Raw genomic sequence first — 27,283 nt, 5'->3', positions numbered from 1 at the left:
AAAAGGAAGAGTAGACCGACAGCGGACGGTAATAAAGTAATCTGTATTAAAATAACGGCTCCGTTCGAACCCTCTTTTAATAATTATGCCGTAAAATATAAGAAAGAGGAAGATAGATAGGATAATAGAATCGTTCCTTTCTCCGACAAGAATTTACTATTCCTCTGACATCGAGACGTTCGCATCCGGTCTAAATGTTAACCGCCGAGCGGTCCGGCTGAAAAGTTCTCGCTAAGAATTTCATGCTCGCATTAGTTTTCGGCCAAGTTTTCTCGTAATCTATTTCCCGGTTCCCTGTCTATTCTACCTTCGTGTTCTATACTTACCGGCGAAGATGGTGTCGATTTCTTCTTCCCCGTTCTTCGAGGGAGTTTGCGCAGCTCGTTGAGTGTAAATAAAACGCAGCTGCACGAAATATTATTCGCTTGTTGTTAATATGATAAACTATATTTATTACGTTTCCTTTTAAATAAAAATACATTTATTTCAAGACTCCGGTAAAAGTTACGCGCGAGTTTATTTACGTTAGCACAGTCTTTGTGAAATAAAATACACTGCTCCTCGCTATAAGTGCATCCCTACCGATGTAACGCCGTTGGCACTACTATATGAGAAAATGGTAGCGTTCCGACCTTACCGATTTTACCGAAACTGTTACGAGGTAGAACATTTATTCAAGTACGAGGGTATTTTCCCTTTCTCAGAGATGAAACCATTTTCTCATAAATCTGGTCTCGCTCGTCGTACGTAATGGTCAATTTAGCGATTAGAAAATGGTCCATTTGAACGGGACGTCTCGACACCGAATTGCGCGGACGAAGAGATACGCGAAATTTTGATCGATTTCCGATTATTCGTGAGATCGGTCACCCGACCCGGTGCCAATCCACTGGAAATTGAAAAATGAAAGAAAAATATGCTACGCGATAAATGCGCGATACACATCGACGGGGGGTCGTTTGTCTTTTACACGAATAACGATTAATATTCGTGAACAAGAATCGACGTAATCGTCGCCGACACGCTCGATATTCGAGAACCACCCTGCGAATCTCCGAGCAACAACGAAGATATTAAGGAAACACACACGCTTCGAATAGTAAATAAAATCTGAACCATCTTGTTCCGTAACTCTTTGGATCTCCAACTTTGGTATCCGTTGTGTTGGCATCCCCAATTTTGGTCAGAAAACGGTCTCCCCGCCTCGAGAATTCTCTCAATTGTTACAGCTCTCCGAGGCAATCTGGAAAAATAACCGTAAAGACGCGGTTAGTCCATAAATATATAGGAAGGTAAAAATGACCGATTTTATATCGGTCCGTCTATTCGGTGGACGATCGATGTTTTTTTAAACACATTTCGAAGATCGTTCGCTTCTTTGCTTCGTTTTTACGTATAGTATACGGGCGTGAGCCAGTGGATCGCAACGGTTTCGGACAGAGAAATGTACAATAATATCCCTTCGATGTAACCGATTTCTTCGTTTTCGTACCAAAGAGTAAATATTCTATCTCGAAACGTACAGAGAATCAACATCGACATCACCGAAGAGGATCCAAAACGAGGATCGAAACGTTTGTAAAGAAAATTGAAACCGTGCTGTAAAGCTCGATGAGTCGAATATATTCGATTTAAAAGAAACAAGCAAGACTCGTAATAGTCCCGTAATAGTTTCAAATGGCACACCCTCTAGAGTGGAACGCTTCTAAAAGAAGCGCGCGACTTGGATCGTCGTCCGCGTCGATAAATACCGCATCGCGTTCTTTCCTTTTGCAACTGATATTTCGCACGCGTTGCTTTCAAGACGATGGTGTTATTTCGAAGCGAAATTCAACAGAAGGAACCCTCTTGTGTACGGCTGTTAAACGGCTCGAAATAGGATAACGTATTAACGTCGAAAGCTTGTTGGCCGAAAATTGATGCCCGTCGGGCACGAGCTCGGTATCTGCGCTTACGTTGCGCGTACGAGATCGTAGATCGGTGGTACGAGTACCCCGCGCACGGTACGTACGGTCCGTATTACAAAGTTTTATCCAACTTCTGTACACGGCGGCCGGTACAGAATTTATATCGCGTATCGCGCGATGGATGGAGAACGGAGACGCTTTAAATAGGCCCCGCTTGCAATCGTTCAGGCCTGTTCCGCCAAGTCTTTCGTGCCTTCGAAGCGATTCTTGTGCAAAAGGATACGATCCGAGTTATTTCGAGCCAAGAACGAAATCTGTGAAACGTTCCGCAACGGTAACGATCCGCGAGGAAAGGTGACGTCCTGCGAAGAACAACCCCCGCGCAGGAAACGTCCTACAAAATGTAGGATTCTATCGACGAGAAGAGAATTTTACAGATAAAAATGAAAATTCTACATTAGAATCCAATACCGTTCTTACAAATGCTCGAAATCTATTCTTCGTCGCTTCGCTCGCAGTGCTTCCTTTTCCGAACTCGTACACCTACGTTCCGTATCCTCCTGTTGCATCCGTTATCCACGATACGTAGCACACTATTGAGATAAGTAAAACGTTCGATCTATTTTCGTCGAATAACGTAAAGTTTTTCTTCTTTTGCTACGATCGATCTCCGAAAAAAACGTGCAACTACAAACAAACGTGGTTTGAATTTGGCTCTTCGAAGCGATACCCGGTAAGCGGTACGAAATACGAGATGGATAAAGAAGAAAGATCGATCGTCGAAACAAGAAATCGATACCGTACGGTTTAAGGATCGAATTTACGAACAATTTCGTTGATCGTGCTCTTTTACAAAAAAGTCGTTGCGTCTCCGAAGAAAAGCGTGTGTACTTTGGTCGAAGAAAATTGAAACTTCTCGAGCTACTTCGCCGACTGTGGATCGCGGCGAACACGATTCCTACATTTACGACGCGTGGTCGTGTTGCTTCTCGGTACGCGAGGCAGAGAGCGGTAGGTCGAACCGCGAAACGATCCTACCAAATAAAGAGAATTTATTCGCTTTCCGCGAGTTCTCTCGTTAGTTCCGAAACAAAACGGAAAGATACTACTTACTTAGATCAGGCTTCCTGAAGCTCTCCTTTGATTCCAGGAACGCTATGGTGGTGTCTCGACGCGAGCTTGTTCGCCAATTCGTGCATCACGTCCCTGTATATCACCGTGTCCAAATTCTCTCCCAACATGTACAAAAGAAACCAATCGCCCACTTTACTTCGTCGAACTATCGTCTCCACGGCTTCTCTTCTGACCAAACGAAACCGCAATCGTAGAAGGTAGACCCTCGTTCGCGGCGAAAATATAATTACGATCTGTGAACCGGAAACAAAATAAAACTCTCGATGAAAACGTTGCAAAGTCGGCCTTTGTAAGGTCAACCGTTGATCGATCGTGCGATCGGACCGACACGTACCAAGCTGTACGACGAAGCGACCGCGTAAACGGACAACTTACACCGCTTTGAAGTGTAAAATTTGATCCAGCGATCGTAGCGAGTAAAAAGTGTCGCGGGAATACGCGATATTGCGATCGAGAACAAATAACGACACTTTGTCCGATTAAAAATTGATGCGCTTACCCTGTATAAAACCGTTATGAAGCTCAGTATGCCGAGAAAGAGGAACCAAAACCAGAGAAAAACGTATATCTTCTCGTTGACAACGTTTAAAGGCAATATGCAGACAGCGTCGTGTCTTTCGACCTCACCGCTGACGCCGTATTTGTAAAAGGTGCACTTGGTCATCCGTGGAAACACGTAAATCATTGGGTCGACCCGGTCCTCTTGGTCCGATTCCAGGAACCTGAGCACGTCGATACCAAACGTCAAAAAGGCACCGTCGAAGAAGCGGTTCATCAGAAACATTTGACCTGCGCACATTCAAGTCCTTTTTGTAATTTTGTAATTGAGATTGTCGCGCAAACGAGAAACGATCGTCTATTTGTTTTTTTCTTTTTTTTTTCTTTCTTTTTCTTTCTTTTTTTTTTTTTTTTTGCATTCTCTTGATTTCTCGTCAGTTCCATCGACCGAATTTGCTAAGAACGTTGAGCGGATAGTGAGAAATTTCGCATTCCGAGTTCTACGATTTTCGAAATACCGCGATAACGTGAACAAGAATTGTCCAAGGAACGATTACAAACTTTCAAAATTCTTACATCGCGTTGCGGAACATCGAAAGACCTACTATATTCCGCGGAACAAAACGTTTACGACGTTACGTACAATTTCTCATACGTTCGTGACAATACTATATGAGAACCGAAAATTCTTTCGCGGGCGTGCTTTCGCGTCGAAAGAAAAAATATTCGTGTCGTTGATATCGTTCGAACAACATTTCGATAAAATTTCAATAATATTTGAACTTTCGAGTTAGCAAAGATTCTATTATTGTTATTGGCAGACTATAGAAATAAGGTGAACACCCCGATGTTATTTATATTAAGAGAGCGACGGTGACGTGGTTTCGTGCCAGAACCGGATCACGCACTTCACCTCGAGAGCCGGCTCTACATTTTACGCACGGGTTAACGGTTCCTGTAGTTTGCCCGATTCTAAGGACAAACCTATCGCAAAATATGAAAATATTATTCTAGTGTTCAACGATCCCGGTTTTTACCGCGATCGGACGACGAGAGTCGCGTAGCGTTACGTTACAACGTTATTCGCTCTCTGGATACAAATTTGCGCAACACTCTGACCTCGTTCAGGTTTTACGATCTCGTATCGTTCCCGAAAACTTTCGAACCCAACCCCGATGAACGTACTATATTTCTGGAACAAACGATACGAACCGGAATCTCTGTCGCGTATTTAAAAGTTTAACGGAAACGCTACCTTGCTTTCGTTCTCTTTCGTACGTGCTCTCCCTGTTCTTTCCAATTAGGGAAAAAACGAGCGACGAAACCCTGCAAATGTACCGAGAAGGGAACCTTACGGTAGTGAAAATTGCTACCTAGTATCGAAAAACCGTAATAGATCACTTCGAAACGAGAATTAACTCGAAATTTTCAAATATTTCACCATTTATCGGTCGAGACGTTGACAGAAACACGCTAGAAGAAAGTGTACGTTGGACGAAAGTGACGTAGAGTCGCATAGATCGGCACTTTGGATGCAGCAGGTGGCCAGTTGTATCGTTGCCAAATTTTATCGTGAATCGTTCATTCAGCGGTTGCTCGTTCCACGACCCTCCCCTCTTTACGCGAAACAAGATCGCGTGTTCGGCAAGTTTCGAGCGAAAAGGTTACTTCGACGAAACAACGAATGGCAAAACTCGGACGTTCGTTCGTGGAAAAACGTGTAACAAGGAAAGCAAACGCCACCAGGACGTTGGCGTCTCCGACAAAGATGATACATCGATTCGTTAAAAGTAACAAAACAAATATCGAAAGAAGGTAAATAGATCGGCGCACCGATGGTCCGAAGAAAATGGCAAAGGAACGACAAATGGGAAAATTTGACGGCCGAATGGAAACATACGATACCGTAACAGCGTTTCACCGCTTTCAAAGGAAGCGGGAGAAACTGTTTGAAATCCGGAACATTGAAAATAACGCCGAGCGCGGTGAAAACTTTACGCTAACGGTCGGATCGTCCTAAAAATACCAAGCAGAGGGGGGAGGACCGACATTTTAATCGCGCCTTTAATTGGAGCGAGTCCGTTAGTGAAAATTGCTATTTTAAAAGTAACCAACGAAGCCCGAGACACGGGTGGGTGTGTTTCCATCAAAGAGATGCTCGGCGCGTTAAAGATCAAAGATACTCTTGCCACGTATTCTCGGAAGAGCTTTTCACGGTATCGGATCAACGAAATGCTGCTGCTCTCTCTCTCTCTCTCTGTACCGATTGGATCGACGAATACATTTCAACCCTGTTGTCCATGAATACCATTGCGGGTCATTTTTCCAAGTAAAACATTACCTTTTCCTATAAAGTGGACATTTTATTATCGATACGTAACGTAACTGTACGGATCCGGATCGCTTCCAAAATTCAATTTTTACACCGTGGCGCGATAAAACTGGAAAAAAGAAACGGAGAATCGATCGAAAGCAGGGACGGGAAAAGAAATAAGGTGCCACTCACCGACCACATTCGCCAGGGCGAGAACTTCGCAGAGGTAGTACCTGTAAGCCCACCAATTGTGATAACGAAGATTCTCCCACAGATAGTCGAGCAGCATCTTCTTCTTCTGTTTCTTCTCGACCTCGGAACACAGACCTATGTCGAGGTCCATCATCAGCGCATGGATCTTGCCACCTTCCCAACCTTTCCACAGCCATCGAGGCGTGTAGAAAAGAATCGCCTGTAACGAAACCGTAAACACCGGTCAACAAACGTGAATTTAACCCTTAACCGATTTCTACCATCGTACGGTAGGCGTATCCGTACACGCGTTATTTTCCTGCTCGTTACCACCACAGTGTAATACACCTACACGCATCGTAAGCGACACCGTGCATTTCGTATATTCGGGTGATTCCCCTGATTTATCGCTAAAATGAACGGAACGTACACGGTAATTACTTCGTAACGAAGAAAGAGGAGAAAAGTAGTATTGACCGAGCCAGGAATTGGCCACTATCCTGCGAACCAAAAAGTTTCATCGTGATTAATGTTTCCGACCGAACACGAGTATAATACAGGATGAACGTACGCGATACGGAGTAGCGGGTAATATCGCAACCGTCTCGACAGGTAAGTGGCAAACTCTATCTGCAACCGTGTCAATTATTTCCGCCGTTGTAAAACGTTCTAAAATAATCAACGTCTATCAAGATATTGGGCGAACACTTCCAACTTGTTCTTTAATTCTTCGTAACTCGAGAAGCAAGGAACACGGGACGCGTATTCGCTGAACGTGTAGATTTCTCCCCCGAAGTACGAACTGTATTTCTGAATCACCCTGTAGTTGTGTGTTCGCGTGTGTGCAGCAAAACTAGCCGCGCAGACTAGATATTGTTTCTGTGCCGCGTTTAAAACTATGAATAGAACAGCTTTCCTCCATATTTGAGACACAGACGGCGTGTCTACCGACTCGCGTACTTTGTCTATACGAAGAAATTGAACGAATCGAACGAATGCCTCGCGACGAGCAACAACGAAAACCAGAAGAGACACCGGTACGATAGGTAGAGCGGTAGGGTAGCTTCAACCCTGAACGTTTACCCGAAAGAACAGAGTTCCTCGAAAGGAGGATACGCTAAATGGAATACGTACATTCTACTCTATCGAAGCAAAAAATCGAAGCAACTCTTCAAATAAATACATCGCTCGCGTTGAAAAATATGAAAACGCGGAGAATGTAAACCGCTTTAGCAAAGTGCGTAAAACTTTCTTGCTTATTGCCAGGGACTCGAGAAGTCCAGGTTTTCCGAGTCTTCGTAGCTACTATATTTAATATCGTCGCGCGTATCGCTCCGCGTAACGCTTCGCGTGCACATAAAGATATCAAATTGGTTGCACATTTCGTTGGAAGCAATAAAATCGTAGTAAACGGCGGTATTGTTTTAAGCCGACGGATTGATCAATTGCTGTTGATTTAGGAGCAATTCATTTGGATAACGAGTTTACGTTGTCCCGAAGACGCCCAAGATGCTATATGTATCACCATGGAATTCTGTTACGAGAGCCGTTAAAGATCGCGATGTCGGTCTTAAAACGGGCACATTACGGACGCGTTTCGTCCATGTAAACGGAAATAACGAAACAAGGATGAGTGAAATATTAGGTCGTTGCACGCCAAGTGGCGAGCCTTTCGATAGAGCTTCGAAACTGCGATAACACGCGCTTAAAAATAACTTTGAACAATTAACGTGAACGTGCGACAGATTGAGTACACTTTGAAAAATTATATACAAATGCTGAACAAATTCTAATTTAGATAACGAGTAACGTCTTACTTGCGAGTCGTGAATCGAATAAATATTTTTCCAATTCTGAATGTTTGTTGCTCTTTATGATCGAATACTGGTACATACGGCTTACCGTGTCACCATTTTACACATAATCCTACCGACGGATGCTCGCTGTATAAATTACGATTAACGTTAGGACTACTTACCGGAGAGCTCTAACGCACGTGTATTTAAATACGCGTGGACGCGTATATTTAACGTACTATACTCGTATGTCTGTACAAATGATTCAACGTACGCGTACCTTCGTACGTGTAACTTTAAATACACGTCTACTATATTTCGTTACACATGCGTACGAACGTATCCATAATTTAATTCGTATCGTTTTTAAAAGATGGTTACCAATTTCCAACATTTTCTTTTCGCTTCTATTTCGATTTTCCTTCGTTGAAATATTCTCTTAAACGATAAATAATTTATTACGGCTGCACCATACATTGTAAATATTATTATTACGAACCTTACTATATTTCCAATTAACCGACCAACGTATTTGACGTTGTTCGGTAAAATATCGTTTCGAAATATTCGAATGATTTATTTCTCTACGTACAAATCGGTAAAATATATCGTGCGTTATATAGTAACGTATAACTTACCGAACCTGGCCGATAAATTTCAACTCTTTTTAGAACTACGTTAAATGCAGGAAGAAACTATACCGAACACGAATGTTTCCAAATTCAATTTTCAATCCCCCCCCCCCGATGGGAACTTTGCGATGACGCGAGATTTATATTTTTTGGTTCATCACCGATTCTCTTAAAAATTCGCGTAGAACGGAAAGATGCACAAATTTATTTCTCGATAACTTCTCTCGTGTATATTTTTGTCAAAAGAACAAGAGCAAGTACCACCTACAAGCCCCCTTCTCGAAAAAAATTCCAACTTTAGAATGTTTTACACGCCGGATGGGAAGTTTTGCGAGTAACCGTATAGAGATAATTATAATTATCGATATAAAATGATGTACCATTGTCCAATATCTATTATCTGGATAATTTTACACCCTTTGGGGATTACTAGGAATTGTAAGCTGCGAATTGCTATGGGAAAGAATCTGGCCATTGAATAGGGCCGTCTCGCTTTCGCATCGAACAGCAACGTCCACGCGAATCCAACAAAAAGGGAAAATCCATGGTTGAAAATAGAACGAAGCTGGCTATACTTCAACCGTGCTCACGTGCCAGTTGAACGCATCATTCCGCGTGGAAGCACGCCGCAAGTGGATAATTTTGGTTAAACAAGAGGAAATCCCCACGGAAGATACTTTTTCGATCGTTTCGTTCGTTATCGGTTCTTTTCTTTTCGTGTTTCTCGACTCAACCGAGCAAATTTCAACGCTTCTTTAAACAAAATACCACGATACGATTCTCAATTCGGTCGACACGTATCGGAGGCCAACGATATGTTTCTTCGTACTATATAACGTATTCAAAAGACGCGAAACATTCGAACGGGTTTCACGTGTTACAACCCGATACTAAAATACTGGTACAATGGAGCACGAAAGAATTCGAACCGCCTCGAATGAAACGTTCGATATTTAAAACGGTAAAGTTGCAACGCGAGTTTCAAAATATTTTTATTGCAACAATAACGTACAAGTGGCAGGATTATACGTGTTAAACTTGAAGAACATTCGATAATGTTTACAAAACTTTCCATGGAAACATTGACTGTACGAACATCGCAAAAGTATTCGAACGTCGTAAAGTGTTCAACTTAAACGTTGGTTTAACACGACAAAGTGTAAACATTGACACGATCGATCGACGTTGCGCTCTTCCGCTACTCGACCCCGCGAGTATTATCAAAGAAATATTATCGATAACGTGTCCAAAGAAAAGAAAAGTAATCGAAACTGTCGAGAATTATTATCCCCGCTTAATTATTGATTCCCTGTGGCACGATTTTTACGGAAAAGCAACGATTTATCGTTAACGTTTGTGAGAAATAAAAAAAAAACTGAAGGATTTCTTCGTAATAATTCGCCAATAATACCTCAAAATATTCCTCGACTCCAATTTGTGCAAATGCAGGAAGGTCATAAATACCTAATACTTGGTACGTACGTATACTCAACGATGGCTTAAATCCAACGGATGCGAATATTCAAAGTACTATATGTACATATATGCTAAAGAGACAACTGTAAAAAAAATTTTTCACGAAACTTTACACTGTGAAAATAATTGACGAAAAAGCTCTTCCAACCCCTATCGATCTGTACAAGAATAATGTAAACATCTCTCGTACTTACGATTACTTACACTTGAGAATTCTCTCAGTATTTTACTTTTTTTTATAAAAGTATAGTGGGATATGTTCATTGTTGTATAAAATATTTCGATATCTTTCGATACTTCCCGTCAAGTATTTTCCTATTGACTTGCTTCGATAGATAATCGTATCGGTTCCATTACTACTTCCAGTTGCCCGCAACCTTCCAAAGAGAAGGTTTTCGTCTTTCGAAGTCATTTACTGTATTATCGTTAGGACGAAGCCAGCCGAAGGCATCTGGCACAACCTTGGCTTATGCGAATGGTTATAATCTAGTCACAATTGATCGATAACCAGAAAACAATGAACACAGTGTAAACATCTGTCTCTTCTTTTAAAGTGTGACAATTACCTGACAATCGGCTCTCCGAACGAGTACTTCCATTTTCGTATACGAAAGGAAAAAGATACAATTTCGAACCAAATTTCAAAGTGACTGCCATAGATTGTGTAAATTGGGAATCAACTTTTACCGAACCTACTGTACGATTTACAGAGAAGTGAAACGTACGAGAAACTGCTCTAAAGCAGTACTTGCAATATTATCTTGAAAACGGTAGGAGACAAAGGGAAATTTTTTAAAGAATTTTCGTAAGAACGCAATATATATACTACTTTTATTTCGAATTCACACAATGCATTATTATTTGGTATCGATATCGTATAATTGAATCGCTTAATTTAAAATATAAAATAACCAATGCCATTGTGACAATATCTTTCAAACGCCGATGAATAACATATGCAATAATTGGAATTCGTTCATCTCTGCTACAATATCGGTTTCCTTTAGCGATGGTTAGAAGATTGTGCCGGCACTAGCCACGCTTGCCACCAGAGGGAAAACTGACCCCCTCTGTGTACTATATACCGATCGGTATACATGTATACGGTCCCTTACCGATCTACCAATTTCTCGGCGCGCAATGCAGGGCCTGCTAGGATCCCTTACCGATTACGCTCCACTTCGAACGGATTACTTTGAAGTTAAAGTTCGACGGTCGATCAATAAGTAAAAAGACGCATTCAAATTGTCCACATTTTTCTACATATATTAATAATATTCGTTTACACCCTATCGTAAATTATAATACGTCTCCCTATAACACAGTTTCAATGCACGCAAAGAATGAAACCGATATCGATCCATGACACCTGTCAACGCGATGATGTCGCTGCGTTACATTATTGAGAAATGTAATCACGAAGGGATCACTTCCGTGCTACGATATTTAAAATGAGTTAAAATGGTATACGCGTGTGCCAGTATCCTTGGAGAGGTTAAGTCAATATGTTCGTTACCCCAGCGACGACAAACAAAACACGCACTTTCTACATTACGCTAACAGATATTTTCGTTTAGCTCACGCTTCAAATAGAATACTTGGCAATTCGAGACCAGCTCTGTTGGCTCAAGTAATTCAATAACTCCCAGAGTTACGTAAATTTATAGATAGATAATTGTAGGTACCTCCGCGTAAGTATATCCTTGTACACGCTTTTCATGGCTACGCTATGTATTTGAATAGCGGATAAAGTTTTCTTCAATATTTTTGTTCGCAAAGGGGTGCACATGCATCCGTTTAATTTTAGTCGTTCGAATGACTCACCCGAGTTAACTCGGGCTACATATAGTAGTCGGGTAAACAAGTGAAATTATACTCGGTAACAAAAATAATGAAGAGTTACGTGAAAGAAGAAATATGAACATTTTCATGTAGAAATGTAAAAAAATATTTTTACAATTGCCTTTAAATATTTATAAATTGAAACGAGAAATGAAAAATTCGTCAAGGGAGTGTAACTTTCGAAGCAAACGACTCACGTTGGTATACGTACAGTAGAATACAATATCGCGTGGGGATGGTTTAAGATCGCTTACGGCAAAGAAATTTAAACACGTTGGTGTTTCTTTGCCAAGATACGTACAAACGTTGCATAACATCTGAAATGAAAATGAAAATAAAAATGAAGAAAGAACGATAAATCTAAAGAAGTTGATCCGCGTGGAATTAACAACGCGAAAAACATTCGGAACGCGTTACCTACGGACACAGTGTAATCGGTAATAGCGATTGTAAGGGAGGGTATTAAAAAATGGCCATTTTTTCGATAACCGAGAAACCGATATTGATTGTAAATTTTTACAAATCTTTGCGATCTAGCATCATTTTTGATTTTCTCTAACTTTTAATATCGAAGCTAAAAATAGTAAATATTATTAATAACGCGTACTTTGATATTTCAACTTGTCCGTAACTGATTCCAACGATCTCCAATTGTATAATATTTAGCCACGTTTAATCGAATAAGTTGTTTTTTAAATTCTCATTGTTTTCGATAAACGTGCAGGTTAATACCCGTGATTGGCCAGCTTCTTGAACGTTCGTTTTCGGTCTCGTAGTCGAAATTACTACGCTTCGAATAAACAAAGTAACGTGGACAAGTCGTTGCTTATAGATTTCCTACTTGTATTTACTTTCGAGAAATTGTCACGTTTCTTTGAATTGTGGGCGCAAAAATGAATTCGCCGGACCTGGCTTAGATGATATACTTATGGTCGGAAATATAATAGGAACGGTTCTCTCGTACTTGTAACAGCAGAAAGAAGATGACCCACTGATAATACTTGTGCTGTTTGACCAAGGGGTGAGGAGCGTGGCCGTGTATTCCCTCGCCCTTGCTGTTCGCGACGCCGGGATAAGGCACCGCCTGGCCGAGGCTCATGTTGAACGCGTGCACCATGCTGTAGGTGGTGTGAAGCCAGCAGAAAGTCTCCAAGACGACCTTGTCCACGGAACCGGAAGCCTCGCAGTGTATAGGCGAGCCGGAAATGCTTTTGCACGCCAACGTCACACAACCACCCAGAAGCAGAGCGACTGTGGCGCGATAATGCAAACGGAATATCAACGTGTCTTCGGAGATACGTTCAACTTTGAAGAGAGACCGTAGCGATCCGAAAACATCGATCATCTTTAACATCAGAGGCATTTTTGACGGTGATCGACAGTCGATGTCGACTTTTAACCTTCGTAGAAATCTTGCGGCCACGCGCAAACTATTCCAACAGAAGTATATCTCTAATAACGCTCGCTGCCGTTCGAGCCTGGTTTTAAACGGAGATATACCGACGGAGAGGAGCTCGCGTCGAGGCTGATCCCAGAAAATCGACGATATCGACAACTTTCCATTAAATTCTCGTCCAGATTCCGCGACGCGTAAAATTGTTTATCCATTCGTGTCGGCTCGTTTCAAAGCCTTTCTTGCGTCGAAAGCTCGCACGGAATATCGAAGAACGAAGAACGAAGAAGGTACGTTGGTCACTGTACGTCGCCTGGTTCTTTCTCTCGATCGCTTCTTTCGCGATACTCGTCGAAAGACTCCACGTTAATTGAATTTTGCGGTCGAACGGGTAGTAACGATTTCGCTCTGTACATTTTGCTCACGCTTCTGCTCGCTTCTCGGTCAGCTGGTACAATGGATCGAAACACGGATATTCCTCTCGTCCATTTGTTTCCTCTTTGGTCCTCTTTGGTCTCTAGTTCGACCGGGTGACTCTTTCTTCGAATCGAGGGACGATCATTCCTCCGGCGAATCTCTTCTTCTCGGGTGTTTGTCTCAAACGACGAACACTTTTAGCTCGAAACGATCAGGTTCGAGGTGTTCGCGCGCGCAACGGTAACCGTACAATTTCGTTCGAGATCGATCGATCATTGAACGAAACGATTTCAAAATGGCACCAAACGATCGAAAGGAGGAAACAAACGAAGCAAATAAACGAGAACACAGAAGAAGAGGACGGATCGAGTATTCGGACACGGTAACAGACACACGTGGGGCGCGGAAGCAAGCCGTCGGAAGACTGGCCGAACTTGAGAGGCATCCCTTGGCCTCGATGCTAAACACATAACTTGTATGATCTTCTAAGTATCTTCCTCTTAACTACGAGTGAAAGTTCAACAAGATTTTCCCGACGATTGCGTCGCTCTTTACGAAGTGTGCAATTTTTAAACGAAAATTCGAATAGGAAATCTTGTTACGAACATTTTCCACAGCTTCGGTGCTTACTTTTACCTTACAATAAATTTAAAATGTACACGTATATAGGTGCCGAATGTATTCGAAACGGTTCGGTTGCCCGTTCGGTTTGGAGATAAAAACAAATATGATTTCGCTCTTGTTACATTTTTTTAAATTTCAAGTCAGAAACTTGGACAAAATGTTGGAAAACTTTCGACCGAAGTTTAGACGAGTGTATTCTCGCAGTGTACGTGAAATTTTGAAGCAGTTTGTCAATTAACTACATTTTGCCAACCGATTGCCACGATAACCGCATTCGCGAAGAATAAGAAACTTGTCGACATTTTTGTTTAAGGTCACCGGGGCGAGAGTTATCGTTTTTGCGCGAACAGGGCGTTTCTCCGGATACTATATATCGGAACGAGTATTTACTACGTGCGATCTTGGAACAAGTAAATAATAAAAAGAGTCGATGTATATTGTTGGCAGAGGCGTCCCAAGGCAAGGAGACGAGGAACACCCCTCAGGACGTTATGTTACGAGGGCGCCCTTAAAAGTGAAGAAAATTGAATTAACTACTTTAATACTTGACTGTTAAGTTTGCAAAAATTATTTCCATCTGTACCAACATCGGTGCAAAATACTCATCGTAAAGCGAAAAAACGACACCAAGGAGAGTCCAAAGATATTTATTATCAAATAAATGAAATAAAACGTCGAGATAATGGTCTCTCGTATCGAAGTAACAAAGTTATTCTCCTCGCGGATCGAGATCGAAATCGCTAACTACCCCGCTTTCGAGAGAACTAGCGAACCCAATTGTCCCGAAAATAATTGAAAACGAAAACTATTTTATGCGAAAGAAACGAAAAGGAGCTTCGAAAACCGAAACCAAATAATATCGACCCGAAACTCGAATAGACGTTCCCGAACCTCTGTTCTGTGCCGTTAACGTACAAACGATCCTCGACGAATCGAATAGTACTTTCCATTCGGGAAAATACAGGCGTCCCCTGTTTTCTCCAGATTGTCCACGTTTCACCCATTTCATCCTCTTTCCGACGTTGATGTCCGAGTTGGAAGCATTCTCATATTTCGATAATTCTCGTTACAAACTAAAGTAGCACAATTGATCCCACTCGGCTGTTTTTTTACCGTGAACGTTTTACACGTCACGCGCGGCCTTGCTGACTCTTTCTAAGCAGTTTCATAATATTCTATAAATCACTTGAGTCTATTTTCTGGATAAGAACAGTTCGCGGCCTACCATTTCTAATACAAATCGAGTAACATTCTTCTCTTTCGTGTATTCGTTGCCAGATGGCCTCCGTTAAATATCGATAGCTCGCTACGAACGTTCGATTCAAAGCAGTCCAAAACCAGAGTCGGTGAAATTATAGTCGCGTCTCGGGAAAGGTTTACTTAGTCTTATTGACGAATCCACTAACGAAACCTGGATGAAACGCCAGTTTATTTTCACATCCTATTTCGTTTGATATTTCAAACCCGAAACGAATTAAACGAATTAAACGAATTAAACGAATTAAAGGAATATCTTATACACTTTGATCGATCGTTCGATGAAAAAGGAAAATGCTTTGTAAAAAGCTAAAATCGATCGATAGTCCGCACAGCCTTCGTCGATCAGAAATATCGATCCGTACGGAAAATTGTAACAAAAAAATAAATTTGCGGCAGGCAAGAAGATTGTAAAAGTTCCAAGGACTCGTAACGTATATATAAAACTGAAAATACATCCAATATGTGATTAAAAATTATAGTCGATAGAGGGAAAAACTATTATCTTAATTTTTATCCTCTCATCGATTCCGTGATCATTTTTTCCTGGTCGTCGTAAATAAACTTTTTGTACAATTTTCCGCATCGGATCGGTATCGTTCACCCAACTAACGCCAAGGTGGAACCTTTTCGAATATACACAAGTATACTTGTTTGATCGTTCGACTTATTAAGAACTATGATCTTTGACGAATTGTTCGTTAGAGAATAATATTCGTTGTTGGATAATAATCTATCGGCAATCTAAAATTTTATTGGTAATTTCTGATCCAGTTCTTTGATAAATTCTACTTAAAGTAGCAAACGGCAGACCACACGAACGCAGAAATGGCAGATATACGTTTAACGAATGGTCTTGCTGACTGTAACGCTGTTTCGACAAGACATTTGTAAGCAGAACGTATTCCTAATAGACGTTTTCCAAATAGGAAAACATCCGAAAGAATACACGAACGCCTGCGGGATACTGACTCAGTTTTGAAGTGTACCTCTATCGGCGTTAAAATTTAGAACGGTCGGGTCTGTAAATCTGGAAGAGCTTCGATGATATCAGTTTTCCGATATACCATTTTTTATAGACACCCAACGAACCCGGCGTTAATTTATACCACCGGAATAATCGCTGTACACGTAACGCGTCATCGTTGTACCAATATCGCATACGTGATGTATCGATTATGAAACACGCGAAAAGATAGAGTCCCGAGTAACCTTTCGTCTAAATTATCTACAAGTTACGAACGATTGCCAAGACTCGCAGCTTTAAAGTATTGTAATTTTTGTACTTTGTTGCGCCGAGTTCTTCGCCGTTACCATCGCTCGAAACGTGTCGTAAGTGTCGTTCTCCTACCCAGACCTATCCCAGACTTGAACCAAAACACTCGGGAACGTACACCCTCCAACGTATTTGTAATACAGTGATATTTAAACATTTACGCACCAATTTTTATCAAATACTCCCCTCTCTCTCTCTCTCTCTCTCTCTTTCCTTGCATCGTCCCGCGTATATTACATCAAGTTATATTAAATACGAACATTTTTAAACATTAAGGGAGCAGATTATTCAGGATATCGTCCAGTGTAATGTATCTCGAGGAGAAGGTCGTTAATGCGGTGAAAGTATTTGTAAATATTTACCAACGCGTTATCGAACAAAGAAAGAAAGAGAAGAAAAGGAAAATGAAAAAGAAAGCGAGCTACGTATAACTATGTATTGTCGTTAATCGAAGCTCCATTCGCGATGGTAAAATATCGGTTCAAGGTTAACCTCGTACGCCGAAATGGAACGTCCAGTTTGTTCCAGAGATTCTTCGCTCCGTTTGTCCGTAGCCCCTGTACAGAAGGGAAAAATTGAAATGCGTTTAAACGAATGGGAATACGGGTTGCCGCGCAAATCGCGTCGAAGGAAACGGGCCAAGAAGTTGGTCTCGCGTGGATCGTGACCCGAAAAGGGTGACGTTAATTTATACCGGTGACGTACTTGCGAAAAAAAATGAAAATTGCAGGGCGTTACGATACCACGTGAAATAATATATAGCGATTGTAACGAATTGGCTGCTGGCCAGCGACACTTGTTGTCGCAAAACGTTTAAAAGAAAACTAACACCGCGAAACAAGAAAGTTAAAAGAAAATGAAACATATTCGGGTCATTGTCGCTCTATAGTTGGATCAAGGGTTTGTATCGCTTGTGTCGAAATACTATGTTCGAGCAACGACGGAAGTGGTTTATTTAATTATTCGACAGAGAAGTTGGATTCGTTCCATCTCGAGCTCGTGGTCGGGAGACTCTGAACATCCGAATTTAAACAGCTAACCCGGCTAATTAATTGTTCGTTCGGTTAACGAAGAGAACGATCTATCAGCGATCCATTCGGTTACCCAATTTTCGAAGCTTTTGACACTTTGAGTGGTTTCTCTTTGAAACGGATCTCCATTGAAAGAAAAAGAAGGTGCCTGTCCATTGGACGAGCGATAGATTTAAAATGGCACGAAACAAATATACAATATTGCTAATTTTCAATGACCATTGGTTCGTTTGAAACCAAATATCTTCGATGCCTTAAATATTTCTAATAGAAAGAGATACTCGCGTTTTCCTGCGGTATAAATTTGACTTTGCGCTTTCGGAGCGTAAGTTGATTCCCGAGTTTCTCCGAGTAAAAGTCCTAAATTTCTTTTACTTACCGAGAGGAGTTAATCTTTTAATCTTAGATATACAACTCTTCTTTTCTAAAACCAAATTTCAAAAAAGTGAATCAAGTTCAGCTGTTAAGGGATAGAATAGAATTTAGACGAGAAGGAAGGAAAGGTTCGCGTTTCCCGTATTTTATTCGAGCGTTATTTACATCGTTTCGTCGACGAGTTCCTTTTTTCCTCGATGATCGATTTCCCTGGAACACGTGCGAGAAACGGTTGGCCAGCGACCAACGTTTATTGTACCGAGATCTCTCGATAGTTGTGGCGTTAAATATTGTCGAACAACCGATCGACCGAAAAGCTTATTTATCCGTTGGTTCGCGAGGCGAGATTTCGAGAAGCGATCGAACGAAAATTAGAGAACGGCTGCGAATCGATATCGAACCAACGGAAAACGCTAATTCCGTCGAACGGCGCGTCCACTCGAAGAGATCAGTGAAAAGGTGAGGGTAGAGGAACGCCTTTGACCAAGCGTCAAGGCAACGAGTACGACAGCGACCCTCGGTGACGAAGTAACGGCTACGGGTTTAACGAGTTAATATGCTTAAGGTTTCCTTCTTGGCAATGAACTAGATATAAGCTTCTGTAAGCAGCGAGTAAATTCCTCGGCCGTAGCCGCAACCAGTTCATTCGTTATCCGGCTTTTCTCATTGCCGAACGTATCTATAATTTCTGTCCCAATGCCCGCTCTTAACCCTTACCCGATGTGCCGTGGTAAATTTAGCACATGGTTTCGTACGTTTTCAAACAGAACGGAAAGGAATGTTACCCGTTATTTCGCCTTCCCTTACGTTTCTTCCTACACGGAGCTACCCAAAAGTAACTGCAATTATTTTTCTTAAACACTTTTATTATAGTTTACAACTTCATATTTTAGTCTCCTTCCAAGTACCCCCCATGCGTTTCTTCCAATGTTTTTTTACATTACTCGAAACAGTTCTGGAACTTTTCAACGGAAATACCGTTCCTGGCTACCAGCGATCTTTTCTTTCGCTCGGTCGACGTCATCCAATTGCTTTCCTTTTATACTTTCCTTTTATCCGTGAAAATAAAATAATACCACGCGAAACTATATCGTACAATATAGCTCTATAGCTCTACAATAATCGCTCTTCGATTCGTTTACAAAATAGACGAAAGAGAGAGAGAGAGAGAGAGGTCTCGATGAAATGTTGTATCGCAACGGTACAAAGTGTAATAATTTCAAACGTAGCTCGACATTGGAGTTTGTCGAAGAAACGCGACGTCGAGTCACAGTCGACGTAAAAGTGGTAAAGTTTAAGAAGGATACGACCGAGGAACCGATGCCAGCGATGGAAAAAACATTGAAACGAATGCAGATCGAAGCAGACTAAAGTACGAAATTGTGATATTGTTAATTAAAATGTACAAGAGGAAAATTAACGTTACGTACGTTAACCGCGTTTAAATCCCAATGGATCAGCGATACGCGCTATACGGGACAATAGTTTAAGGAATTGCGATAAAATTTCACGCGTACCCGTACACCGGGCTACTTTCAAATATAAACTACGCGAGATGGGAAATTTGTTGGGAGAAAGAGGGAAACGTAGGAGGCGCTGAAAAATCTGTGGAGACTACTTACTATATTTCGCTTAGCCTTGCTTCGAAATAAATCCGCGCGAGAAAAGTTGCTAAAAAATTCCATGGGAAGAACAATTTACCTCTCGTAAATATCTTCGACCGCGGTGATCGTAATCGAGTTACAAATAACGTTACGTTTCACCCGGTTCTTAAACACGTATCTCCGTAAAAAAGTCCTTTCGAAATTTGTCGGGATCGCGAGATATTATACTTTTCTTTCTCGCAAGTGTTACGGCTACTCCCGAGTACTCGGAACTACAGCCACGTACTATATTTACGAAACTTTACGGTTCTCGTTTCGATTGGTCGAGGTTCGCTCGAAACTATTGCATGCGATCGGATAAACTATAGAAACGATTAAAGTTCACGAGTGGTGTAACAACAACTGATCGATTACCTGAAGAAACAGCATGAAGCAGACCCACTGATAGTACCTGTACTCCTTTCTTTCGGTCTCCGGATGCGACTTCGAATTGTCCACACCAGGAAAAGGTACCTCCAAGCCTTCGCGTTTTCTGTAAGCAGCGGCGATAGTGTACGTGCTGTGAATCCAGCAGTAAGTGTTCAACACGTCCTCCGGTAGGTCCTTACTGTGTATGCAATCGATCGGATTACCGACGTACTGTCTAGTCGTGACGATCAACGAAAACGCGATCAACAGGATCACAGTCATGCTGTAATGCAATCTGAAGACAGCTGTGTCGATGTGCACGTGAGAGATCTTGATCAGGCTCTTCAAGCCTCGGAATATGTCTAACATTTTGGATCGGAGGATGACAACTGGTTCACATGTTTCGCGGCAGGTTCGGGCCGCTTCGCAGAAAACGAATTGCTGACGAATTCTTATTTATCCGATAGCTTTCTCTGTAAACGATAAAACGTTGGAGTCTCGATGATTTCGAGAAGCTCTTCCAGCGGTAGGATGGAACAATTTTCCTTCGGTTTCGATGTTCGTGCGAAACACGCGGTCTATCGAGGAACGACAGTGGTCCCTCGAGATGTATATCCGGTACGTAATACTCGCATCGTTATAGAATATTACGGTTGGAGGATGTTTGGACCCTCATTTGGAAACGATTCGATGGGCACATACGAGGAGGTCCATGGCCCGCGCGTACACCGTATCTTGTCACTCGTAGCTTTTATTCTCCGGAGACACGTAAAATACCAATAACGAATCGACGAATCGACGAATCGAGCAAAGTTTTCTCCGACACCGATTATCGTTCCATCGACGAAGGACAATTTTCTTGCGTTCTCTTCGAAAGATCTCGGAGCACAATGTAGGCAACGTAGGATCCTTCGAAGTGTTTGGATCCTGTGCCACCGCCAATCTTCTTTTCTACGTTCATCCTCGCTCAGAGCATCGTAAATCCCTTCCAAGGTGCGAACTCGCTATATTTCTTGATATTAAGTGTTCGAATAAGTGGAGGTCCGAATGAGAACCGTTCTTGATACGCTCGCACCGGCACCGAATTCACTCATCTTTTCGAGCTATTCGGGTGAAATTCCCCCGTGAAAGAATCTACGCGAAATGATTTTCACTACAGAAGACAAATCTCCAACCTTCTTGGACACTTTCTCTTCGCCGTGAATAGAAATACTCTAGCGATAGACTTATTCGGACTGTTTCAGAAACCTTTTAGTTCTTGACGAGATCTTATTAGATTTTACCATGCCTTATCGTCGGCTTCGCTGTGTTCCGGTGACATCGAACGGATAAATAATCATTCGTAACGTTTCGACGGAGGGAACGCTCGGAACGATCCCTCGGTCGCGATCCTCTCCTCAATTGGTAACGTACACCGTGCGTACACTCGCGATCACCGTGAAGACACCGTTTCGCGATCCACTTCGACGTCTCGTCGATGCACCGTTCGACCCACGCTTCCCGTTAAAAACGAAATTCCAAGGATAACGGGGACGAAATTACGACATCGTTCGTCTATCGCTTCGTAAATACAGTCACGCCTTGCGATCACCGCTAGATCAGAAAACTTCACCTCTTTCGATTTATCCGCGAGACGTTCGTGTCTTCGATCCCGTAATTAAATTACGCGAGTGTTCGAGACAGAGATCCGAACTTTGTCTTCTTAACCTCGCGGAGGTCGCGATTCGATGAATGTACGTTCTCGCGTACATTTGCAAAATATTTTACAAATATTTCTAAACAGACACGTCGTAGAGTTTCGCGACAACGAATAGCTGTTATCGAGAAACTTTTAGACCTCGAGTATACCACCGTTATTTATCATATTCGACGAATCCACGAACCGAGCGTTCCGTTCCGTTCCGTTCCGTTCCGTTCCGTTTCGTTTACGTTCAACGTTCTTTCGATCGTTTACTTTTGATTTTCGTTCGACAGCGTACATCGCACCCTCGCGATACCGTGGCAACGCGCGAGAGAATACGAAACGTTTCGAATAAATTTTCAATCACCGTACAAACGAGACGCACCGCGAGCCGTTAAACAATTTCGAGAACTCGTGACATCCGCGGAGTTAACTTTTCATTCGCGAAAAGCGAGATGAGAACTTGAAACAAGTAAATGGAACGAAATAACGGGATACGATCGATTCGGTAACTTGTGGACGATAGCGTGTATAAAATTTTTCTCTCCAATTATCGTAAAGAAATCGTGGATACGATCACGGACGAATACAGCGTAAACTATTTTACTTTTTTTTTCTTTTAAATATTTCAACGGGTAAAGGTAGGGTATTCACGGTGGTAGGATTTTGCTCAATAGGCGCGAGATTCTATTTCAGCGTTTACGATTCTGAACGTGATTTGTTGCGACAAGGGCCAAGCGAAACGATGGTTCCTTGGAAATGCACGGGACGACGAAAGACGGAAATACGGCACCCCGCTTTCCGAGTCTCTCCGAGCCTTTCCAACCCTTTCCGAGTCTTTAAGTATTTTCAGTTCGAAACGTAGAAAGCTCCATCGCGCGTAGTCCTTTGTGCTTCGAATACGATTCTACGCTCTTTCGAATTACGTAAAACCGTGTCGCGATCGTTAACAATTTATACCGGAGAAAATGTTTCGAGCGTGTATCGACCTTTTCGCTGTTGAAACAATTCGTAATAGAAAAAGCCTTTCCGCTGATTTCATTTCGTATCTCGTTTTTAATCATTACACTTTACGTAGATGCGAACGCGAAACAAACGGATGAAAAATCTTACGTAATTGTCCACAAAAATTAAAAAGTTTATGCACTCGGTATGCTGGAAAGTGCAGACGTACAGTGTTACGGTGTTACGGTGTTACGGTGTTAGAGTGTGATGTAGACAGTTCGGTTCAAAGTTCCAACTTTAACGACCAACTTTTCAACTTTCGTCACGATCGAATTTCATCGTCGTATAATGTTTTTCCGACACGAAACTTTCAATGAAATCCAACGAGAACGAAATGATATTTTTCGTTATCGCCAAACTTTGTCAAAATTTCTCGAGATCGATACTTTCGACGAGCGAATCTTTAAAGAAATGCAAAAAATATCTAAAATTACCGCTCCGCTCCCTCGAGAGATAACGAGAAGCAAAACAGAACAAACGTTCTCTCTAATGAATTACGAATTAGACGGAATTAAACATGGACAGGAAAACGTGTTTAATCTCGGCTCGCCAATTAATTCGACTTTGAAAGAAACATTCGACACGTGCTTACGGTTTAATATAAAACGTACCGACGTTAACCGATTAGGTACCAGCAGGCACGTTCGATGAAGTCTAGCTATCTACGTAACGATTACCACGTAATTCGTGTATAGTACATTGATGACACGCGCAGTGATTCGCGCGCAAAGCCATCCTCCGTATTTACCTGCCCAGTTTTCTTCCTAAACGTAATACTATATGTACGAGTCACCGTTCATCACCGTTGATACACGATGATTTCATCTACGGCAATGGTGTAGAAAATAACGATCCGACAAATACGACAGCCAACTCTTAACGAAACAGCAACGATCAAAATAGCCGATACGAAAGGCCGCGTGTTCAGTTCTACCGTAGAAGCGCGTGAAACGACACGAATCGTTCGGTAAGAATACTCGAAAACTCTCTTTCGGGCAATGAACACAGCCTTTGTAAATACACGATTAACCATTCTTTGCGAAAGAATAACCTCGGACTAAGAAAAACATGTGGAAAATAATCCTTTCTAACAAAAATATTATCTTAAGGAAACTACTCGTAAATACCTACAAAGAATGTATAAAACGTATAAACAACCGGAAAAGAATTATATACCGTGATGAGACAAAAATAAATCGGTTTCGCTCGAATAAGAATTCTTGCTACTGTAACCGATCGAAACTAACGAACAACGATTGCGGTTGTTTTATGTGAAAAAAAAAGAAAAATTGACCCCTTGACCTGAATTCATTCAGGGCTATGAACGTATTACGAGAATATTGTGATAGCACCTTTTTTGAAAAAACCGGAAGAAACGAACGCACGATTACCGACAACGGTGAACCAATGTCGAGTGGTCGATAGGGATCCCTGTACAATTATTTTTGTCAAAGTAACGCGCGATAGGTACCGAGCGGAAATTGAAGGGAGAAACGTGCCGACAGAGAACAATCCGAAAGATTTCTCAGCGAAGAAAACGCGCAGCGACACCCGTCACATAAAACGCCAAGTACGCCCACGGTTCTTTTCGCCGAAGACAAAACACCGGCAGACTCGAGCGATTCGCTCTGGATTTGCCCCTACGGGTGCACCGTTTATCATACAACGGATGACAATAACACGAACGACTCCTATTTCTAACGCGATCTCCGATTATCCAAAAATACACGGACCGCGTAAATCCTTAATTTTGAGTAACCGTTAAAAAAGCAATGTACAATTATCCAAAAATAGGGATTCGCGCGTTTCACGTTTTTTCGTTGAATTTTACTTCGGTAACGACACAAATATTGGTCATCTTGGTAAACTTTTACTCGTTCGGATTGTAAACGCTTGTTGAACGAATAACGCATCGAAGGTTGTTTATTTATAATATATTCTTCGATCGAAATTTTTCCGTAGACAAGACTTTTTTTCCCCGTCTCTGGTCAGGATCTCTCCGAGAAACGCATAAAACTGTACGATTGTTGGGTTTTTCAACGCATTCGCACCGAGTTTAACCTTTCCCGTGGTTAGGGTTTATTTAAAATTGTTAGCCTCGCATTGGAACCGTGGATCGTGCCCGACACGGGTGTCGCCGGTCCGATCCGAAAAATACGCGAGTCTTTGTTCAAGAATTAAGAGAAAAGCCGAAACTACAACTCACGTGCTTGGCTTATTTCGCTATTTTCTTTTCGAGAGAACATTTCTCGCGATAGGTTACGCTTCCCAATTCCAGAAACTACTCGATCGTCCGATGAAATTCAGTTTTCATTTAGTAAAAATAACTACTCGTTACTCCGCTTCTTACGAGTTATCTTTTCGTAATTGTCAAAAATAAAAAAGGATCAAGATCAACCGAATATCTTTTTTACGTGAAATTGTGACGTTTCAACGTCTATAAAACGATCGCGAAATAAGAAAGAAATATTATACTTAACAGCGGGAGAAGCGACAAGAAGGGAGAAATTTGGACAATGTACCCGCATCTCTTTGTAAATCTATATATGCGTGTAAATGAAAAATGAATTTAAAGGGGTAAAGTAATTGAAATTGTTGGAAAATATGTGTCGGTCCGCGACCAGAGTCACGGTCGCGAAACGCAATTCGATACCTGAGCCAAAATGAGTTCGACGCGCCTGCCACGCGGTACCATACTATAGTATATAACACTCGTACTCTTCGCTAAATGTCTCCGCGTAAATGTGTTTTACGATCCTACTTGGCCAATATCTTTCGATAAAGTGTACGTTTCCACTCGAGTAATTAATTCGGTAGACGATAGGGTGATAACTTGGAAAAACAGTGAACCGTACCGAAATAGACCTAATGAGTAATTTTACGAGAATAGAAGCTTTTCGTTGCGACGAAAATTCTTCGAATCCTCGACGAAACGACGTGTTCGACGAAACGACGATCCGATTTCAGGAAAGAGAAAATTAGTCGCAACGATCGCCGCGACAGGGAGGAAGATTCTCGATGAAAATCAAATGAACCGCGAGGCGGTGAAAAAGTGGAGCACTTTGGGTCGGTATGCGAAATCAGCGCTCGAAATACTATATTCTCCGAACGAACTCGTATCCACGATGCGTGTTAATAAATCCACCTTGTAAAGAAGCAAACGGGAACTTGAAAACAATGTTAACGGATTCCTTCGAACTTTGCTCGATTACAATATTAAGGACGATACCTACGGAGAGCAACGAAAATCGAAATCCGTACACGTCTCGATTTTACCGATTCAATTACGGTAATTGTAACGCTCAAAATAACAAAGTATACCGTTTGCTTGCCACGTTCGTTCCTTAAACGGTTAAAATAGCAAAGGTGTCGAAGCGTCCTGTTTCCAAGGGACCACCCTGTAAACCAATAATCAAAGAGAACGCGGAACACTTTCTTTCGGGGGGCTTCGAATAGATTGTATACATTGTAACGACATCCATAAACAAGTGCAGGAAGCAATGTTCCGATGGCATATACGTAGAACCAACAACCCGGTGTAATTTATTTCTCCGTATTGTTTCGGTATCCGTGTATACAATTTTTCTTATCCAGGATACGCATGCCTATACACGCGTATATTTTCGTATTAAGAGCCAAATGCCCGGAAAAGAATACGCGTTCCGTAAACGTATCGCGAGATTGAACGTTTCATTGACGATCCAAACGATCTTTTAGATACTTCTCGTAACGTTTCGATACTTTGGAAAATACAAGAGATTCGATAACCAAACGAGTAACAAATTGTTCGCTAAAGTTACGAGTTACAACGGAACGAGAAAGAATCCAATAGAACAAAAATGCGCGCACAAATGTCAAGAGATACGTTAACGTCTGTCCGGATCGAAGATCGAGAACGCAACGATCCGAACAAAGGTCCGAGACGTTTGGTAAACACGTTAAATCTTGTCCGTAACGGTAACGATCGTTTATATTCTTTCGCGAATTTTGAAATTCATCCCCAATGGTAATAAAAAATGTATCGAAGCATCGAGTGTCGAACAATCGTGTTTGAACTGTTTGAGATATTTGAAACATTCCCGCAAAAACAAAGAGGGGAACCAACCAGCTGCGGAATCGTCGCTTCGAAGAGCGAAAGAATCCATAGCACACGTTACACGTTACACGTTACACGTTACACGTTACACGTTACACGTTACACGTTACACGTTACACGTAACACGTTACACGTAACACGCTACACGCTCTCCTTTTGTCTCGATGAAGAAGAACGCGATTCGAGACGACCGAGATTGAAAAGAATTACCAAAATTTCCCACCGCGAGCTAAATCGCTCGTCGAGTCTCCGATCGCTGGTCAATCGACGCGATCTCGGTCCGGATCGATTTCCCTCGAGCGTGAACGTTTTGAAAAGAAAACGC

The 27,283-nt window shown here is 41.8% G+C and overlaps 1 protein-coding gene across 7 annotated transcripts; it reads right to left on the bottom strand.

The window, feature by feature from the left end:
* Positions 1-437: 437 nt before the first annotated feature.
* On the bottom strand, positions 438-27,283 carry Shakb (Innexin family member shaking B). Of its 7 annotated transcripts, none has more exons than XM_076325569.1 (6): positions 27,169-27,283; positions 20,183-20,649; positions 6,046-6,265; positions 3,541-3,830; positions 3,021-3,274; positions 438-1,243 (listed from the first exon to the last, which is right to left on the bottom strand). In XM_076325569.1, the coding sequence occupies exons 2-5, from the start codon at positions 20,543-20,545 to the stop codon at positions 3,026-3,028; spliced, it is 1,122 nt and encodes a 373-aa protein (XP_076181684.1). In that variant the 5' UTR covers positions 20,546-20,649; positions 27,169-27,283; the 3' UTR covers positions 438-1,243; positions 3,021-3,025. The 7 variants fall into 7 exon arrangements, with proteins under 7 accessions (XP_076181684.1, XP_076181682.1, XP_076181681.1 ...); XM_076325567.1 differs by having other exon boundaries at positions 20,183-21,310; positions 27,169-27,237; XM_076325566.1 differs by lacking the exon at positions 27,169-27,283 and adding an exon at positions 26,968-27,153 and having other exon boundaries at positions 20,183-21,951.

The sequence above is a fragment of the Ptiloglossa arizonensis genome, chromosome 13 (genome assembly GCF_051014685.1).
Source record: "Ptiloglossa arizonensis isolate GNS036 chromosome 13, iyPtiAriz1_principal, whole genome shotgun sequence".
Taxonomy (NCBI): domain Eukaryota; kingdom Metazoa; phylum Arthropoda; class Insecta; order Hymenoptera; family Colletidae; genus Ptiloglossa; species Ptiloglossa arizonensis.
This window is presented reverse-complemented; position numbering and strand designations above follow the sequence as displayed.

Excerpts from the sequence above, each read along its gene's own strand:
- Shakb (XM_076325563.1), bottom strand. The coding sequence starts at position 13,154 with ATGCCTCTGATGTTAAAGATGATCGATGTTTTCGGATCGCTACGGTCT. Across the intron at positions 6,266-12,755 it reads TCTTCTTTCTGCTGTTACAA|GCGATTCTTTTCTACACGCC; the intron begins GTACGAGAGAAC and ends GTTTCGTTACAG. Across the intron at positions 3,831-6,045 it reads CGCCCTGGCGAATGTGGTCG|GTCAAATGTTTCTGATGAAC; the intron begins GTGAGTGGCACC and ends GAATGTGCGCAG.